This window comes from Erpetoichthys calabaricus, chromosome 3, assembly GCF_900747795.2.
Source record: "Erpetoichthys calabaricus chromosome 3, fErpCal1.3, whole genome shotgun sequence".
Taxonomy (NCBI): Eukaryota; Metazoa; Chordata; class Cladistia; order Polypteriformes; family Polypteridae; genus Erpetoichthys; species Erpetoichthys calabaricus.
The window spans coordinates 263,850,111-263,872,187 of NC_041396.2; the positions used below are offsets into that span (position 1 = coordinate 263,850,111).

Below are 22,077 nucleotides of genomic sequence, written 5' to 3' on the forward strand. Positions count from 1 at the left end.
GTTTGCTGCACACACGTCTTTCATAATGAGAAGTGAGGTGCATGCAAGTGGCAAAAAAAATTAAAAGTGTGCTATCTAGTGGCTGAGGTTGAGCGTGAGCAGAGCAGACTGCTCCATATAAACATAGCTCTTTTATATATATATATATATATATATATATATATATATATATATATATATATACTGTATATATATATATATACTGTATATATATATATATATATATATATATATATATATATATATATATATATTTATATATATAAAAAGATATAAATGTATATGTTGTAGCACCTCAGGGTCCAGACCTGACAGGGACATGACCATCAGGCGGCCTATCTGAGGATGTGGAAATCCCTGGAGACACTGGCTATAAAAGCAGCCCTGTAAGCAGTGTTTGGGGTGCAGGCACAGCACTTAAAAAGCACTTTGTAAGTGTCACCTAGGTGCTAAAACCCATTTGTTCTGATGTCTAGCCACTGGTGAACCTCCCATGTGGACCCTGGCCTTGGGTTATCAGGGTGGCCACTGAACAGAACCTTTCTATAAAGCAAGTTTTAGGACAGCTTTGACACTGGCTTTTCCAATCCTTCTTTAGTGATGAATTTTCACAATGTACCAGTGATTTCTATTAATTTGGTAATAGCACAAATACTATAGAACTATGAGGTGTTGTGAGTTAACCAGGTCAAAGGGACATTTTATAGTGCATCACTCACATATTATTTTAGGATCCTTTAAGATAGGAGGGGAAAAAAGTGACTGCTAATATGAATAGGATCCTTTCCATCACATGTAATTAAGAAACATATAGACAAGGAGATAAATGACAGAGCAAGCAGAGACATAATGGTCAACATTACGCTATGGATACAGTACATCTGCAACTCTAGGGGGCTTCTTTCACTTACTTAAGTTGAATAAACAAGGACAGTGGCTGTCCCTTACATACCTTCTGGATCTTCAAGCTCTTGATGTTGTCAAAGCACTTCTTCATGTGTGGTTGCACCGCTTCAGGGTTGCGGGACTGGCCCAAGATCTCCAGCAGATCATCATTGGAAAGGAAGTAGAAACGTGGGAAGATCTGACGCTTGGTCTCCAGGTACATGTCCAGAGATTTCTGGATCTCTTCCAACTTGGTGTTCATCTCAGTCAGCTTTTCTAGCAGGCCTGCATCAAATCATAAGAAAGTTTAATAAAAAGAGAGAACTAATGACAGCTCTTCCAGTGGGAGCTTGATTATTATTTATAATGCTCAACGCTGTTGACAGCACCTTAAATCACTGGGGATATTTGATGAAGGCATTGTTCTGTGCTACAAAGGTTGGGAATACACAGTGGAGAATATTAAAACACCACACCATTTAAGAAATTGTTTGAGGGATACCTTAGTGAGTGTACATATGATCAAAGTTAAACTCACTTGGACAAAAAAAGAAAACGTGCATATCAGAAGGATTTACTGTAGCTTTAATTTTAACTAAAAGAAACAGGTTATGTGAATTGGTCAAACACCCCCATGAGTGTACATTGGAGCAAGGCTACAGTTGCTGTCTAGTTCAAATTTAATGTAAAGTTTAGGACAAACAGACAGGAGTTACAGCTCTCTATATATAAACTCCAATGCCCGCTTTCATGAAAGAACTACTTAAAGGATTTAGATTGGGTTTTTTTCTATAATTTGCTTGAACATTCCAGTTGACTTTGCGACTTCTCTCATCACGCTATGTATCATAATTCTCTTGCGGTACTGATTAATTTGCGCAAATCCGAGAGACAGATTGCTGGCCAAGGAGAGGATGAGGCGGGCCCTCAGGAATATGGTGCTGAGCGGTGCCATCCTCACTCAGGCGCCAGTCTCCGCTCAGGTCGCTCTACCTCTCCCATGTGTTTGAGCGTACCTTGCCTCTGATTAGCTAGCGATACCTGTTTGTTCAGAAGACATTATCATCTAGAGATTGTTAAGAAGTAACGTTTGACATTTTCAAGAGAGAGATCACAGCTATGTGTGTTTTAGAGGGTAGCTGCTCATTGGCAGAGATATCATTGCCACATGCTCTTCTCCCCATGCAGGAGACACTCTCCCATCAGAGATGAACATTTTTGGCAAAGAGATCACAGCTACATTCTCGCCCCTAGTAGCAAAACCAAAAATATATAAATTCTTCTCAATACAAATTATTGCATTTTTTAACATTTTTTAAATTGATTTTTAAAGTTTGTCCTGTTTCACTACTATGCGGGGGGACCCGCTGGGGACAGCTATTCAGTTACTAAAGTGCACATCTGCCTGGTGTAGCTGGATTTAAAAAGGTCACTTCTGGCAAATAGGAAGCAGCATAAAAATAACAACAGGTGAGAACATTCCTCAAATGGTAGAATCTCAAGCAGCTGTTAAATTGGAGATTTTATTATCTCTTTTAAGACCTTGGCTGCTGACTTGGGCTGGGATGAAGCCACTCGTGTTACATTATTTAAGTCATTTAATGAAATTAAACATGAACAACCAAAGTATGATGTGCAATTATCACATTTGTGATGTCAACGGTAATGATGGTATAAATAAGGCAGTGGTTCAGTGATACTTTATCCATCTGCTGGATAAATCTTTAAAAGTTAGGGAAAATCTTTCAAAACAAGCAGGTGTTAGGTATTCATTATGGTTCTGAACTCCTTTTTGTCCTAAACTCCTCATTGTGGTTCACTTTCTCTGGTTTTGACCTGGCTTGGCTATCACCAAGATCCTACTCTTTGTGTTTCATCTTCTGGTCTAATACCATTCTCACAGCAACCCTGAGAGACAAAAATCCTTTTCATAAAGCTACTTGCTGTAATTCCTTCTGAGGAGAAGGCAAGTGTACTTTTTAAATACTGTAGTGACTGGGAAATGAAACATAAACCATAAAATGAGCTACGGTCAAGCCCGTGAGTCAGTCCTATCTTTCATTACAGCCAAATAAGTAAACCAAGACATAGTCAAAATATCCTTGTACAAAATTCTGAAACCAAGAAGACGGAAAAACTGATACTAGCACTCACAAAGTTCTGAGCGTCTGTAGTAGTTTTTCTATCTTCTTAGTGTCTTAGGTGGGGATAATGCCACCCTCTTTACAGTATTTAGAAGTGGGTTGTCCGATGAAATAGAGAAGTGTGATGCAGGATTGTAAAGATAACCAAAAATTGTGTCGCCATGATCTTTAACCTTCAATAGGCTGACATAAAAATAATAATACATTGTATTTATTGTGGTGGATTGCCGGCATTTTACTCCGGCCCTCACCCCCAGGCCGCCAGGAGGAGCTCTCCCAACAGCATGATCGTGTCCCGAGTTCCAGCAGGGCCTCATGGACTATGTAGTGTTTATACACAGCCCTGCTGGATACCTTGGGGGCCACCGGGAGTCGCTGTAGGGGGGCTAGCGGGCTCTTATGTGCCCTATAACCCGGGAGTGCGTCATCATCACGTGACAGGAAGGAACGACGTGCTCCCGGGCTGAAGAAAGGACTGTTTACCCTGACCCGGAGGGAATAAGGACTTGTGGGTTTGGATGGGAACCACTTCCGGGTCAGGGGATATAAAAGGACTGTGGGAAAGCCCAGACACTGAGCTGAGCTGGGAGGTAGGAGGGCGAAGTGTCTGGGCGAGGAGGAAAGAGTATTGTTTATAGAGAATTGTGTTTATGAGTGTGGAGTGGGGTGTGCTTTGTGCACCGTGTAATAACAAAATAAATAATTATTATACTTTCACCGGGTGTTCAGAGTGGTACCTGAGGGTTCAAGAGGTGGACCACGCCTCAATCTGTTACATTATATAGCACCTTTCCTATACTCAAGGTCACGACTTTTGGTTGTTCTGCATAGCAAAGTGGTTGGCAATACTACAACTGAGAACAAAATGGCAGCACCTACAAAATACAAAATGGTGTCAAGATGAGGTATTAAATAATTTAACAATTTTTAAGGCTGTTTTCCACACAGAATAACCCTTAAATTTAGATTAACTATATTCTAAAACCCTCAAAAAGACACAAAGAACATGAAATAAACCCCAAATAAATCCATAAAGAATAAAAAAAACAATTAAAACACTTGCTAGTTTGGTTCTCTAGTCATCATTATCAAAACAACAAACTGAAGTCATAATGGCAAATTAAATAAGTGATAATCCTACTCAATTCTAGCCGAGGACACCTTGCTTTTATTATTGATAAAGAAACACAAATTTTCTTAGAAAGGTCCTTGTTTATTAAGGCTGCAAAGTAAAGACAGCAATACAGTATCACTCAGGATCACACTCTTTTAAATCTTCTTTAATTGCAGTTAACTTTGACAGTTTTTGATATTACTTTTGCTCTACCATGTCAGGAGCAGATAATATTTATCCTTGAGTTCTTAAGGAAGCTAGTGTGTACATATATAAACCTTTGACACATATTTTTAGGAAGTCACTGCGCACTGGAGAGATTCCAAAGGACTGGAAAATGGCAAATACCATCCCATTATATAAAAAGGGTGACAGGGCAGATCCAATCAACTACAAGCCAGGAAGCTTAACATGCATGACAGGAAAATTAATGGAAGGAATTACTGAGGATAAGATTGAGCAACACCTGGCAAGGACAGGAGTTATTCTGAACAGTCACCATGGGTTCAGAAGAGGGAATTCTATGAGGAGGCAACAGAAGTATATGATCAAAGTGGAGCACATGATATTATTTATCTTGACTTTCAGAAAGCATTTGATGAGGTGCCACATGAGAGGTTGGGCATCAAACTAAAAGAAGTGGGAGTTCAGGGTGATGTTTTTAGATGGGTGCAGAATTGGCTCAGACGCAGGAAGCAGAGGGTGATGGTGCGAGGAACCTCATCAGAACTGGCCGATGTTAAGAGTGGTGTTACACAGGGGTCAGTGCTAGGGCCGCTGCTATTTTTAATATACATAAATAATTTAGATATGAATATACTATAAATAACAAGCTGGTTAAGTTTGCAGATGACACCAAGATAGGTGGATTAGCAGATAATTTCAAATCTGTTATATCATTACAGAATGACTTGGACAGCATATGGGCTTGGGCAGATTTGTGGCAGATGAAATTTAACGTCAGTAAATGTAAAATATTACACATAGGAAGTAAAAATCTTCAGTCAGAAAATTGAGAGTACACCTTATGAGAAGGATTTAGGAGTCATAGTGGACTCTAAGCTATTGACTTCAAGACAGTGTTCAGAAGTTTAAGCGTTATTCATTTTAGAGCAGATCCTCATTTGCACGCAGAAGAAAAAAGAAAGCTCGGAAAAATCTAGAAGGAAATTTGATTAAAATGGAGTTTGAAGATACACTGAAAAAGAAGTGGCCAAGATGGTTTTGTTTCTTACATAAGAGTATTGATAGGAAGAGGGCAAAAGCACAGAAGAGCAACAAAGAGTGCAAAAATTTCAAAGCAAACTGTTTACCTCGGCAAAACAGTTTTAAGGATCTGGAAAATTTTCCAAACCAAAGAGATGGAAAATCAAGTAAAAAGGCTAAGGTAAGATACCCCTGAATGGGTGTGCATCAACTTATGCTAGAGGATGGTCAATGACAGCCAGAGCTGATGGGGAATGAATTTTAAGTATTGGAGGACCAACTGGTTAGATGGCAGATACTGTCACAAGATGTGTATTTTAACAATATGACAGGTGGCATTTATCGGGGTATTTGCCACATGTCAAGAAAGAATTATTAAACTAATAATAGTTTAAATGGTATAGATGACTATGCATTAAGAAGCTAAGATTACTTTTGTACATATGTCACAAATTAATAGTTTCTCTTTAAGATGCTATGCCATATTTACCCCTGGGGCCAAATAAAGTTCTCTCTGTTTGCCTGTCTATCCTGTATATATAGAGTATGTATAAGCACTTCACGTAAAGATTGATATGTAAGACTGAAATATTGTTTGGCAAGGTAATATATGCATTTTTGAAGTATAAGATTAACAAAACCTGATATGTTGCCTCTATTTCTATCTTCATCATTGTCATTTACAATCTCTTTTCTTGCCAGGCAAACCTCATGTATATTTAAAGATGCAGAGGGGTTACGGGTAGGCCACATCCCTTGTTAAAAAATATAAATTTTTAGATTTTTTTTATAATATTGCAAGATGAGTGAACTCATTCATACATTTAATGTCGCGTAGACATGAGAACTATCAATTTATATATTACCTATCAAATAACTACAGGGGATGCTATGAAAAGCTTCATGACTTTCAAGACAAGAATCATGAAGAAAAGAAAAAAAGCAATATTGTGCACCATGCATCACTGCTGTCAAGCCTCTGCAAGTAAAGACAGCAAGAGAAGAGTCACCGATCAAAATGCATTTTACATCAACTGACAGACTATTAGAGTGCGGCACAGACTTTTTTTAAATCTGTTTTTCAGACTAGTTTTATTTTTTTGTATTCTAGCCATCCATCCATCCATTTTCTAAGCTGCTTCTCACTAAACATAGACACTGTGGCCTCCTGTGGGCAGACAGACATGGGCACTGTGGGCTTCTGAAAACCCAATTAAATCCCAGAATGGCCCAATGAGGAGCTGATACGAGGGACTCCTTAACAAAGTTCCCCCATTTACTCAAAATGGGTTAGTCGGTGACAGTACAAGTTCAGTAAGCCCCTCATTATCCCAGTGATGGCTTGGTACCGCTGGCCAATGTAATCACTACCCCATAGTTGTTTAATGTTGTCACACAGTAAGTAATGCAATATGAATTCACGTTTTCAGTGGGTTTTATATTTTGATTGTAGAAATATAAATAACAATTTGAGTAATTTCAAAAAACAATAACTAAACACAAAAAAAAGAGTTTTAGGGAAAGGACAAGTAAGGGGTGGTGCACTGGTAGCATTGCTGCTTCATAGTAAGCAGAATGGAGTTCACATCCAGCGTCCTCCCTGTGTGGAGTTTGCATGTTTTCTCTGTGTCCATGATTGTTTCTCCGGGGTTCTCTGGTTTCCTCCCACAGTCCAAACTCATGCGGACTAGGAGGATTAGTGGTGCTAAACTGGCCCCATGCTATGCATGTGAGTGTGTTCATTCTGTGATGAGCTGCTGCCCTGTCCAGGGATTGTTCCTGCCTGTGCCCACTGCTTGCTGGGATAGGCTCCTGGTGCCCGGCAACCGTACCCTGTACAAGCATGAATAGAAAATGGATGGATGGACTTGTAAGGTATGAACCTTTTTACAGGTTTATGACCAGATTTGGGCTCCCTGTCTGTTTGCCTGCCAAAGTTGTTTTGACATGTAAATCCAATTGGGCCAATGTTGGCTGCCCACATAGCGCCAATATGTTTGCCCACACTGGTTATACACTGGTCATTGTGTGTCTGCTGGGTAATATAGTTCAGGACTATGCAGAGCCAGTATTTATCTGAGGGGTCAGGGTTGGCACAAGGAGGGAAACAGTCTAGGTCTAGGTGGTGCTCTATGCTCTCTTGGAACAAACACACACTCAGCCTAATACTCACACACATGGTGTCCGTTTATAGTTACCAATTAACACAAAAATCTTTGGGGTCACCCAGAGAAAAGCCCATGCTGACACAGGGAAAACATGCAAACTCAGTGTCATGGCAGAGTTTCAGCCCTCGCACTCCAAAGCTATGAGGCAGCGGTCCCAACCAATCCACCACTGGAATAAATTAGAACATATAGTACAAAATTTCATTAAAGACAATGAGTCATAACCTATTAACATTTACATGTTAGCTTTGCACCATGTTGTTAAGTGATGTAAAACAGCCTTAAAAATGCATTAAGAAACTCTACCTTGCCATGAAGTGTGCCCCATTGCAGACTCATCACACTTTTGGTTCAATGTGCTTGAAAAGATTCAAAGCCTTCAGTTAAAAGGCTGCTAAACTTAAAAAGGCACAAACTGAAACATAACCTGAAGATAACAGCATCACAAGTTCCTTTGCCAGGCTGGCTCTGAGCAAAACTCATGCTGTTAAAGGTAAACAGCACTTAAGAGCATCTGGGCATCCGGAGGTCACTGGCATGATACAGGAAATGGATGGCTGAATGTTGTCATATTAATTATGAGAGCATCATTTACTGTGCAAAATACATCTGCATCATGCTGCCTCACAAAAAATTTGAGGTTGTATTTAGTGAGCTACACTTAGGGCATCTCACAATACTCTGAAAATGCATTCATTTCCAACTTTGCTACTGCATTTTAAAAATAGTGAAGGAGAAGATATACTGTACATACAGCTACAATTATTACAACATAATTTAAGAAAAAAGTACATTTTAATTATGAGAATAATGAGTAAATGACAAACCAATATTAAGTCAATGAAACCTCTGGGCTATTGATCTGGTCAGTTAAGTAGCAGAGGGGGTTGTTAATCAGTTTCAGTTGCTTTGGTGTTAATGAAATTAACAACAGGTGCACTAGAGGGGCAACAATGAGACGACCCCCAAAACAGGAATAGTTTAACAGGTGGAGGCCACTGACATTTTTACCTCCTCTTCTTTTCTGACTGTTTTTTCATTAGTTTTGCATTTGGCTATGGTCAGTGTCACTGCTGGTAGCATGAGGTGATACCTGGACCCTACAGAGGCTGCACAGGTAGTCCAACATTTCCAGGATGGCACATCGATACGTGCCATTGCCAGAAGGTTTGCTCAAGGGCATGGAGGAGATTCCAGGAGACAGACGGTTACTCTAGGAGGGCTGGACAGGGCTGTAGAAGGTCCTTAAGCCATCAGCAGGACCGGTACCTGCTCCTTTGGAACAGGATGAGCACTGCCAGAACCCTACAAAATGACCTCCAGCAGGCCACTGGTGTGAATGTCTCTGACCAAACAATCAGAAACAGACTTCATGAGGGTGGCCTGAGGGCCCGTTGTCCTTTAGTGGGCCCTGTGCTCACTGCCCAGCACCAAGGAGCTCGATTGGCATTTGCCATAGAATACCAGAATTGGCAGGTCCACCACTGGCGCCCTGTGCTTTTCACAGATGAGAGCAGGCTCACCCTGAGCACACGTAAAAGACATGAAATGGTCAGGAGAAGCCGTGAAGAAGGTTATGCTGCCCGTAACATCGTTCAGTATGACCAGTTTGGTGGTGGGTCAGTGATGGTCTGGGGAGGCATATCCAGGGACGCACAGACCTCTACAGGCTAGACAATGGCACCTTGACTGCCATTAGGTATTGGGATGAAATCCTTGGACCCATTGTCAGACCCTGTGTTGGTGCAGTGGGTCCTGGGTTTCCTCCTGGTGCACAACAATGTCCGGCCTCATCTGGCAAGAGTATGCATGCAGTTCCTGGAGGATGAAGGAATTGATACCACTGACTGGACCCAAGGTTGCCTGGCATAAATCAAATAGAACACCTCTGGGACATTATGTTTCGGTCCATCCGACGATGCCAGGTTGCACCTCAGACTGTCCAGGAGCTCAGTGATGCCCTGGTCCAGATCTGGGAGGAGATACCCCAGGACACCACCCGTTGTCTCATTAGGAGCATGCCCCAACTTTGTCAGGCATGCATACAAGCACATAGGGGCCATACAAACTACTGAGTACGATTTGGAGTTGCTGCCATGAAATTTTGGCAAAATGGACTAGCCTGCTGCATCTTTTCACTTTGATTTTCAGTGTGTCTTTGAATTCAGCTCTCTGTAGGTTGATAATTTTCATTTCCATCAAATGATGTGGCATCCTTTCATTCCTAACACATTGCCCAGTCCATATCAGTATAAATATCCAGCAGGATTTTTTTTCCCATTGAGATCTGATGTGTTTTCAAAGTGTTCCTTTCATTTTTTTGAGCAGTTTATATATATATATACTAGGGGGCTTCGCTCACCAACTCCCATACCCCCCTACCAGCACTACGCGCCAGCCACTTTGTGTCCCTGCCGCTCGCGTTGTGAGGAAGGGTGCTGAACGCATCCCAAGGAGACACGATCGCTCCTTCCACACCCCCTCTTAAACGGTGATACAATGGGAAACACATTTAGTTTTTTTTTAACCTCCTTTTTGCTTGAACAGCTGCTGGTTTGCTTCTGCTTGCTGGTGCTTGCTTCTGAAATGATTGAACCGTGTGCGTGGTTATATGGGCAGGACTTTTCCAAATCTCTTTGCATAAGCTCTTGTCTCGCGGGGCTTCCCGGGCGTGGTTACATCTCTTGGCATGAAGACTCGTCTCGCGGGACGTGAAAGTGTCTCTCTGAGACAATCACGTCTCGTGTTCTTCCAAGATTTTTTTATAATAGATTTATATATATATATGTGTGTGTGTGTGTGTGTGTGTGTGTGTGCATGCCATACATAAATATGATGTGGTATGACAACTAGTATGAAATATGCCCACAAGATTCTTCATCATATATATTTGTCACCAATGGCCTAATCGATCGGTCAGGTTAACACGACTTCATGCTCCACTTATATACACACTCATAGAACAAATTATTAGGAACAGCTGTACACCTTCTTATTCATGTAATTATCTAACTAGCCAGTCATGTGGGAGTTCTGCAATATATAAAATCATGAAGGTACAGGTCAGGAGTTTCAGTTATGGTTCACATCAAATACTAGAATGGGGTAACATTACGATTTCAGTGATTTCGACCGCAGCATAATTGTTAGTGGAAGACAGGCTGGTTTAAGCATTTCTGTAAATCCTGATCTCCTGGGATTTTCACATACATCAGTCTCCAGAGTTTACTCAGAAAGGTGAGAAAAACAAAAAATACATCAAGTGAGTGGCAGTTCTGAGCACAGAAACGCCTTGTTGATGAAAGAGGTCAGGGGAGAATGTTCAAGCTAACAGAAAGGCTACAGTAACTCAATAACTACTCTGTACAACTGTGGTGAGCAGAAAAACATCTCAGAATGCACAGCACATTGAACCTTGAAGTGGATGGGCTACAATAGCTTAAGACCAAGTCAGTTTCCTCTTCTGTCAGCCATGAAGAAAAAGCTGAGGATGTGGTAGACACAGGCTCACCAAAATTGGACAGTTCAAGACTGAAAAAACAGCCTGGTCTGACAAATCTTGATTTCTGCTGCGGCACAAAGATGGTGGGGTCAGAATGTGGCTCCAACAGGATGAGTCCATGTACCCAACCTGCCTCATGTCAACAGTCCATGCTGATGGTGGTGGTGTAATGGTATGGAGAATGTTTTCTTGGTAGACTTTGGGCCCATTATCATCAACCAATCATCACTTGAATGCCACGGCCTATTTGAGTACTGCTGCTGACAAAGTGCACCCCTTCATGGTCCCAATTTACCCTTCTTCTAATGGTTACGTCCAACATGATAATGCACCATGTCACACAGCAAAACTCACCTCAAGCTGGTTTCATGAACATGACCATGAGTTTATTATTTTTCAGTAGCCTTCACAGTCACCAGCTCTGAGTCCAATCGAAACGCTTTCGGATGTGGTAGAATAGAAAATTCACAGAATGAATGTGCAGCTGACAAACTGGCAGAAATTATGTGATGCAATCATGTCCGCCTAGACCAGAATCTGAACGGGATGTTTCCAACATCTTATAGAATCCATGCCATGAGGACTTGAGGCAGTTTCGAGAGTAAAAGGAGGCTCTACCTAACATTAGTATAGTGGTCCTAATATTTTCCTAATTAAGTGTAGAGTCCAACATCCCTTCATAGACAAGCTCACTGCCTGTCTCAGTGTCACTTCCTACAGCTGAACCTTAACAGAATTAAATTGATTCTTGTTTGGTCAGATCGGCTTTGGAAGCTTAAAGCCTTTCCATTAGATCTGTTTTAGTGAAAAAAAAAATTCCCAACCTTCAAAACATATTAAAAGTACCATAAGAATTTCATTGTCACATGTCAATTGCCATCAGATACTTTTCCAACTGCCTTTCAATCACTGCTTCAGACTGACCTAACCTATCTCTTCAGCTAAAGTAATGCTCTGCTGGCCCTTTATCATCATCTGTTTGGATTATTACTTCCATTTACCTTCCAAAGGACTTCCTTCATGGACTAATAGTTCTAGCTTGGAAGGTATGCAATGAACATATCACCCTTTAGCTGTCTCCACAGCACTCACTTCCTGAATGATAGTGAATTACCTTCAAAAGGCTGTTCATTTCAAAACCTTAGACCAGCTGCTATTGTGGTTTGTTTTGTATTGAAATGCTAGACACAAGATGTTCTGACATCTCATTATTTTATAGGTTCATCAAACTGCTGAATTACATTATGGCTACCCTTCCATTAAGGGCTTTTTGCCAAGCTCATTCAGTGTTTAATATTCAGTTCTTATTTAAAATTCTCCCTTTCCACACTTGTATCTTAACTGGCTATCTCTAACTGCCTTTTCTGTATGTCCTCACTTGATGCTAATTCTACTGTGCTGTGAATCCACTCGCAGACACAATCACAATATTTTCACTTCAGATGGATCTTCAAAGTGTTCAATGCTTTAAATGATGTTGTAATTCTCTTTATATTGATGAACACTGTGTCCAAATGGATAAGGAACTATTCTATAAACTGTAACAATGATGGTTCAGTTCCGCTTTTGACCCAATGACTGATCCTTGTGAGACAAGACTGATCCTTACAAGACACTCAACCTGTGCGTGTTCAGAAATCACGATGAAGGTCTCATTGTCATCAGACAGGCATTCAACAGACGTCCAGTTTAGGATCCTCCCACAAACACCCTCAACCCTCATCAGACTGGTAGAACAAGGTATTAGTCTCAATGCTTTCTCTTTTGACCACAACTGTTTTTCACCAGGTCAATGGAGTTGCAATGGCCGGCAGAATGAAACTTAGCTATGTCAACATCTTTTTCAGTTGGGTGGAAGAGCTTTTTTTCTTTCTACCTAGGCCATGTATCGGACCTGTCCAAAAGATGTATTGACAATTGTGTTGGTGATGCCTCTTGCTCTTGTAGCCAGCTACAGGAACTCATTAATGATGTAACTGTTTCCATCTACATCTCAGGTTTATGGTCAACATTACCACCACAACTCTACCATTTTTAGATACCGATCCTTCTATCAGCTTTCCCGGACTTCTGTCTATTACAAGCCAACTGACTCACACAGTTATGTCCTCTACAGCTCCTTACATCTCTGCCATACTAAAAAAACTCTCTACCTCATCCACTGTTTCTTAGACGCCACCACCTTTGCAGTGATGAGGGTGACTTCAGAATGAGGGGTTTCTTCATTGACAGAGGGTACACTTCCAATATAGATGACAGGGTCCTCAATCAAGCCAGGAGTGGACCTTGGAACAGCCACACTTAGAGGAACTCTAATAATGAAACCCGCATCCTGATGGTCCTCCCATCCACCGTAACACTCTTTTTTCTCTCACAGGTCATCACACAAAACCTCCCAATTTTGTAGACTGATTCTTCCACAGGAGCCTTTTTTCCTAATCATCTTCTTCTGTTGACCACCTAACCTACGCAAATGTTTTACCCATAGTCCACCTCACAGAGATTTACATTCCCCACCAGGCACTATGAGCTGTAACAGGAGCTACTGTGTCACTTGCAAATATGTCTACAATAATACCCTTGTATCCTGTCCCTGCGGTAAACTCAATATTACACAACAAGCCTCTTGCCAATCTAAAAATGTTATTTCACTGCATTTCTTGTAGGAAGTGTTTAGCCATCTGCACATGTGAAAACAGGGAGACGGCTAGAAGACGATTTCAAGGAGCACATTTGAGTTGCTAAAACTAAAAACCTTTCAAAGAGTACTGTATAACACTTCACATCCCTTGCTCACAGCCACACTGTTGTTTCTGTTTGTGTTCTTTCACAGAGATTTAAGGACACTTATCAAAGAAAATCAGAAGAAGCTCAACTCATTCTCAGTCTGTGATCACATATTTCTCCAGCTATTAATGGCCGACTGACTTTTTAATCTCTCCCTTCATCTTGTTTAATGGCAGCTTTTTCACATCTACACTCACCCTTTCTACTTTCATCTGCCCTCGCTTTGTTCTCCCTTATGTATGTTATCTGCTTTTCCTTTTCAGTTACACACCTGATAAAGGCTGTACAGCCTAAATGGTGCGTCTTTTACATTCTTTCCTTTTCAACATGTAAATAACCATAAACCCTTTTTCCCCAATGTGAAATATTGCAATGTACAATGTATTTGTATTGGTATAGTGAACTGGAACAGTAGTCACTATATTAAGGCAATATATAAGTATTTTTTAAAGGATTTTTATGCTACACTGTACTTCTGTTTGATTTTTTAAGCACACTGTGTTGATATGATTTGTAAAAGGCACAACTTCTATTGATTGATTAGTACTACATGTCATCAATAGATGAGCTCTCTAATTGACCAAGTGCTGTTTGTTCTTGCATAAGTGTATCGATTGACATTGATTTGCACTGCGCTATTTTGTACATTGTATTATTTTTCAAAAGGGATATATTTTAATGAAAAATGTATATTACATGAATGCAACTTCTTTTTCATTTGCCACTGAGAGAACAAGTACAAATTCAGAATTTCAATGGTTCTGACACATGACAACTGAAATGCCAACTTCACTCCTTCCTATGTATGCTTTCCACTTCTATTTAAATATGTGACACCACTGGGCTTTATTTAGCTTCTTGCAGGTTGCAGCTTTTTAGTTTTTTTCCTCAAGATTAACTGCTTCAACATTTAAACCAACAAAGTAATACCGTTTCTTTCTCACACACACACATACATGCACATACTGAAATTTGATCTTAAAGAGCAATGACTGTTTTCATTGACAGCCCATCTTTTTGACTAAGTGTAAGTCTATGTGAACACAGGAAAAAATATAGAAAGGTCAAACAAAACACACTCAAGCCCAGCACTGAATCTAAGGTTCTTGTGCTACACCAACGTGCCCCCTGAAATATAAAACATCCATCCATCCGTTTTCCAACCCGCTGAATCTGAACACAGGGTCACGGGTCTGCTGGAGCCAATCCCAGCCAACACAGGGCACAAGGCAGGAACCAATCCTGGGCAGGGTGCCAACCCACTGCAGGACACACACAAACATACCCACACACCAAGCACACATTAGGGCCAATTTAGAATCGCCAATCCACCTAACCTGCATGTCTTTGGACTGTGGGAGGAAACTGGAATGCCCGGAGGAAATCCACGCAGACACGGGGAGAACATGCAAACTCCACACAGGGAGGATCCGGGAAGCGAACCTGGGTCTCCTAACTGCGAGGCAGCAGCGCTACCACTGCGCCACCGTGCCTCCCAATATAAAATATACCCTAAATTTAAAAAAGCAAAAAAAATAAAAGAGATCAAAGGCACAGCAATCCATGTTTCAGTTCTTCAGTCCTACCTGGATGATGAGTCCCTCTAAGTGCATTATTATCTGCCTTCAGCCGATCCATGATAGTCTTCCAACTGAAGTTGACAGAGTCAAATTCGGCAGACTCTTGTGGTAACTGTTTTCGGATGTCTTCACCAAGAAAGATGTTCTGGATAAAACAGAAATCACTGTTAATGGGAATACTTTTTGCATTGTATAGTATGGTCCTTAATGGTTACATAAAATTCAAGTTTTCCTAATGCACAGACTTCAGAAATTGGATCTATTATGACTTGATCTTGTAGGATTGAAATCAGTTTGATATCACTGAAGGTTACACTTTCTTAGCTGGGAGACTTTGGCCAGTCAAGACCATGACCTCCTTACCCACAGTCTGTGTGGTGCATGGACAAGACATCAAGAACTTTAAGTATTAATAACTAAAGCCATTGCAGCTAAGTTGCTTTTAGACTCTTATTGGAAACCTCCTGCTCTTGTCTCTCCAGCAATTTGGAAGTCTTCATTCTTGAACATTCTGCATTTCAGCTCTGCTATCCACAACTGGCTTCATGCTGTTCAGTTAGTAAAGAGCTGACTGGAGGATGCTCTATGAGACAGTCCACCTTACCTCCCGTGGTTTTTTCCCCTTTGCTCACCATGCACTCCTGCATGGTGTGTGTGTTTGGTTTACCCATCAACTAATTTTTCCCTTATTGTGTTTCTGTTTAATTAGCTGTCTGCAGTGGGGTCCATCTCATTGTGTAGGGGTGCTTCTTTTCAATCTTCCACAGTCCAAGAATCAGATATTATTGTTGATTTCCTTTTACTGTATTCCTTTTTCATTTTATCAACAAATATTTGATCATTAAAGACATGAACTCAGAGTATTCTACGCTAATGTGATGAATTTGTGTTAAGTGAGCTTGAGGTAAATTGTTTGTTTGTAGACTGACGGAATGATGATTACAATTGTCCTTATACTGAATGTTTGCATTGATGTTTTATTTGTATGACTGCCAACAAATGAAAGTCCACTTTATTTAGTTCCATAGGTCTAAAGTGTTATCAATGAAAATCAAATGTATGCATTCAAAACATAAATGACATGACACTATTAAACTCTCTTGATTCAATTCAATGCAATGGGGGCTGCCACGCCAGCAATGAGGTGCAAGGCAAGAACCAAGCCTGACCACAAGCCATATGAGACCAAATTCAACTGTAACTGATGTAGTATTCGTGTAATTTAGAATTATCACTCAAGTACCTGGAAGAAAACCCATACAGACACTGGCAGAATGTGTAAACTCTAAAAACAAATTGTGACAGGACATGGGATTTGAACCCAGAATGTTGGATGCATGAGGAAGCAGCACTACACACTGCACCACCATGTTCTCACATACATCACACTTAGCAAGAAATAGTAGTAACTCCTAATTGCATTACATTTATTTACATATACTGTAGCAGACTGCCATTTGCAGTACAAGCCCACAATGCTACAGGACGTACAATTGTTAAAAAAGGTTTGGATGTCCTTGCTCATACTGTAAGTTTCACTGTCTCTCTTAAGTATCTCATCCGGCTGGTGACATTGACCACCTTTTCGTAAGGCTGTCTTTGAATCATTTCCTTTGCTCACTCTAGATTCTGTGTTCTTGATTTGAATGTTGTAAGGTTTTGCCAAGTAATCGTGTGGTAGGTTAACCCATGCCATATTAGGCGACTGCTTGCTGAATGCCATATCTAATTAAACAGCATAAACAGTAAGTAAATAGATTCTTCCTCTCTTGAATGCTAGCAGACTCTCATTTCAAGCAGACATGTGTAAATGGTTCCCTGTTCCCCTGTCTAATAATGTGGCCCAGCTGAGCTAACTACTGTCCTATATTTTGGTCAAAAGCAATCCAGCAGGCTAAAGCTTCAGGGTAAGCAGTGTTTTCTAAGGTGGACTAGTGCAGAGAATTTCCCTTAACATTGCAATTCACCGAGTGACAATTAACAAGGGATTAGACCCCTTTATTCTTACCTCAAGATACATCCACTGTTTTTGCACAATGAGAATCATTTCAGTCACTTCCAGAATGAGAGACAGACATCGTTCCCAGCGATCTACTTCTTGCTCAAATGCTTTTACAAATCGAGAAGCCTTCATTGTGGACAGAGTCACCTGGTTATCTTCTAGTGCCTGGAACACGTCATCTGTCCCCCTGTAACATATTTTTTGATATTTATTTATACATAGGCTTGAAAGTAAGACTAAATAAAAATGATGTGTAAGCACAGTAAGATATAGATATTTAAAAATCACAAATTTGTAAATCATAAGCTAAAGAGTTCTTTACAATTACACAGTGCATGCACTTGATGGCAGTGTTGTTCCAGCCTTCATGATACAAGTGTGCTTGTAAAATCGGAGATCCACATTCTTTTGTACTTTATCAAAACTTTTACTTAGACAAAGTAAAATCTGAAAATTACAAAATAATTAAGCAGGAAGCAATAAAATATTATATTATATACATTAAAGAGTTGTATAAAGATGGAAATTTTGTCTTACAGTTCCCTTAATAATTTAATCATTTAACTGTTTGTGATAAATTGACAGAGTAAAATAACAGCACATTTACATCTTCTTACTTTAATCTGTGATGGCCCTTATCTTTGTAAGGTGCTATCTCCAAAATTATAATCTGCCATGTTTTAGCAATTGCCTCAAGAGACTGTAAAGAGAAAATAAAAGTCAATTTACAACAGAAAATTTTCAAAGTTTTCAATTATTTTAACATGGAATTTGTAACTTTCTGTATATACAGGCAAAAAACATAAAAAATGTATCAAAGTACATTTGTTAGAGTGTTTCTCAATAGTGCAATATGTCTTTTACTGGCAGCTCTGTTGAGAGACCATCAGTGTGACGTGTGCTCTACAAGATGGTTACTTTTAACAGCACTCAGATCAGCACAACTTGCATTCTTTGGCAGTCCTAAGCTAACTATGCACAATGTACCTTAATAAGACACTTGTTATGCTTTAGATAATAACGTGACGCATGTTACATGAGCAGCTCACTACTAACAACATGTACAGTAAGTGTTATCATTATTATTTACTTATTTGACTGATGTCTTTATCCAAGGCAACTTACAACATTTCAGATACAGTTGGATAATTTTCTTTTGTTTTTCCAATTGGATCACAGGCAGGTGAAGTGACACACAGTGTCAGTAGTGGGATTTGAACCCACAACCTCAAAGTTCAGAGTTCAAAGTCTTAACCACTTTGCCACACTGCCTGAAATGATCAGGTGATCTCACATGACAATACACTGTACTTATAAGGGTGACACCTGCTCAATATATAACCACCAAATTACAATATATATACCTCTGAAATACTAGTATATGTTTAAATAATATATATTCCAAGGTTGGGTGACAAAGTCAGAGAGGCGAGATTGTGCTGGTTTGGACATGTGCAGAGGAGAGATGCTGGGTATACTGGGAAAAAGGATGTTAAGGATAGAGCTGCCAGGCCAGAGCAAAAGAGGAAGGCCTAAGAGAAGGTTTATGGATGTGATGAGAGAGGATATGCAGGTGATGGGTGTAACAGAGCAAGATGTAGAGGACAGGAAGACATGGAACAAGATGATCTGCTGTGGTGACCACTAACTGGAGCAGCTGAAAGAAGAAGAAGATTTTCCAAGGAATTTCAGGGTGGCACCTCTTCTATACTCAGATTTTTGTACTCCATATGCAGTATACTAATGTAACATCTCCACGTACAATATAAAAATGAACATGACAGCTTTTCTATAAGCAGTCCTTGGTTGGCAGTACAAAGGTAACATCTGTTGTATAGGAACTCCTAAATGATACGGTTTTAAATTGATAATACATGGTATACCTGAAAATGATATACAGTACTTCAAACAGGTATGCTTCCGCCAATAATCTAGATATTAACATAATATATTATATATTAACATAATGTGTATTATATATTAACATAATGTGTATTATATACAGTATGGCTTCATAGGCAACTCTCTATGGTTATACTGTGCATATTAATGTGATACATGTTCCACTCCTCACTTTAGCATACATCTTAAACTTCAGGATGACACTTATTTCAAAGAGCAGCTCTTCCCGTTACTCTGTATAAACTGAGTTCTCAGTTTATTAGATGCATCCATCTAGTAGTGTGGTGCACCACCTTTAGCCTTCCGAACAGTATTAATTCTTCTGAGCATGTAGTCTACAAGATGTTGTTTGTGCTGCTCAGGAATGTTCAGGAATCCTCACAGGTGGCGCAGTGGTAGTGCTACTGCTTTGCAGTAAGGAGACTGTGGAAGACTGTGGGTTCGTTTCCCGGTTCCTCCCTGTGTGGATAGTGCTTTGAGTACTGAGAAAAGCGCTATATAAATGTAACAAATTATTTATTATTATTAATGTTGTACCATATGAAGATGGTAGTACTGTGCAGTGGCTGAAAATTGGAGGGCTGAAACAGCCTCCTTGTGAACAGTTTGTTTTCCACCTCATCCCAAAGATGCGCTATAGACTCTGCAGGCCATTGAAGCAAACAAAGCTTCCTGGAAGCCTTTGTTAATGTGCCCAGTGCCATGGTACATTATCATGCTGGGATTTTCATCCAAGTGCGGGTATACTTTAGCCATGAATCGATGCACTTGGTCAGCAACAATGTTCAGAAATGCCTTGCTATTCAGACTCCTTAGTAGACATTAGGATCCCAATGCTCACCTGGAAAATATTCCCCCTGCTATCATACTGTCACCATCAGTGTGTACTTTGGACACCAAACTGGATGGCTCCATGGACTCATGTTGCCTGTATCAAATTCTGACCCCTGCATCCATATAGTACAAAACAAAACCTGGATTCATCCGCACAAGCAACTTTTTCCCGGTGGTCAATTGTCTAGTTTTGATACTTCAGCTGTTGTAGCCCACTCAAAACATTCAGAGATGACGTACTGCACACCAATGTTGGCTGTGACCCTTCTGAGCCACAAATTCCTTTAATCTACAGGATCACCTACGACTGGTAACTCTGTACTTTTGCACCACTCTTGGTAAAGTGGTTGTTTGTAAAAAGCCTCTGATGACAGCCATTTATGTGATACTAGAACCGACAAGCCTAGCGGCAAGTATCATGTCACTAAACTGGTGCTAGAAATGTTGGTCCGGCTGATTTAAACAGAAATCACTAAAATGTGACTAGGAGGAATGTAGAGTTTGTGTGAAGGTGTGGGGTGCACCCTATAAACTGACCGCCCAGGATACTTTAAGGTGACCAACTCTTTATGGGTCGATCTCATTTCACAATTTGTATCATTCTACAGGGTGACAGCTATTTTATAGATGGCTTACCATTAGAGCACTGTATATATTAATGTGACAGAAGCTCAATAAGCACATTTTGCTTTAAAATATTTACACAGACCTTATGATAACACCTCATTCATTGACATCTCTCTAAGTATACTGTGTATATTAAACTGACGTAGGCATCAGCGGCACATCTCATTTGACAATGCACAGTGTAGCTATCTATTTCATCCGTACCTCTCTACTGATATACTGTATATGTAAAGACGACACATACTCCATAAGCACATTTCGCTTCACCGATGCACTGTACATATTAAAACAGCGTATACAGTTTAGGTAAACCTTGTTTAGGATGACAGCTTTTTCATTAACATTTCTCTGCTGAAGTACTGTGCATATTAATGTAAAGTACAGTATGTTCCATAAGCACCTCACCAGTGACAACACACACATGTAGAGGACATTTTCTCCCTTGGCTGCTTTTGAATGACAGTGTGACAACTGTTGCATACAGAGCTCTGTCCTATACATTAAAAATGATGGCTTGCAGTGAAATCCTGTATCTGCTTCCCTATGGCACATGCCTGCTATACTGGCAGACTTCTAATAAGAACTAAATCCACAAGATACCTGTTCAATTGACAGCTCTTTACTAGCGGCACCTGAGATTTCATTGATCTTTTCGGAGTGTTGTTCAAGTCCCAATGCCACAATTTTCTCTAGAGTAAAATCACTGCTGGTCTGATCAAAGGGCCGCTGAACTTCATGCTTGATTTGATTCCAGTGTCTACACAAACAAAAAGAAATATGTGTTAATATTTGGTTTTACGATGTGGTCTACAACAGCATAGTAAAGTGAGGCAAAAGTATAGAAGCTGCATAACATTTCAACTGTGAAAAAAAGAACATTTCAGAGATTGTAATGATTTGCTGTATGCTTATGATACAATTTGCGCTCTTGATTTCTTAAAATGTTCTTTTTTCTAGAGAGTCACCAGCACTTAACGTATGTCATGAACCAATTCTTAAAGGACTGCAAGTTCACTGACTCCCATCTCTGCACTTACTCACCAGTCCATCTAACATGTCTGTCTCCACGAGGAGAAAATCCAGGCGGACACAGGGAAAACATGCACACCTCATACACACAGGCTGTATGTGAATTCTTACTCAGGTCTCTGAGGTCCTTTCTAGGAGTCTCAGAGTCCGCTTAACATTTGGAGTCAGCAAAAATGCATCTGCATGTGATAAACAGCTAAATGTGCTGGCTTTAACAAAGAAGATTGAATTATTTCTCTCCTTCTTCCATAATCATTGCAGATGTCATCAGAATTCCTATTGCTACTGAAGATTACT

The 22,077-nt window shown here is 40.1% G+C and overlaps 1 protein-coding gene across 1 annotated transcript in view; it reads right to left on the bottom strand.

Annotated features, from left to right (window-relative positions):
- The window catches only part of dnah2 (dynein, axonemal, heavy chain 2), a 518,592-nt gene that overhangs the window by 281,948 nt on the left and 214,567 nt on the right, over positions 1–22,077 (bottom strand). The window contains 5 exon segments of the mRNA XM_051924101.1: positions 953–1,170; positions 15,393–15,531; positions 17,395–17,575; positions 18,006–18,088; positions 21,352–21,508. Of these exon segments, the coding sequence (XP_051780061.1) occupies positions 953–1,170; positions 15,393–15,531; positions 17,395–17,575; positions 18,006–18,088; positions 21,352–21,508 (778 nt within the window).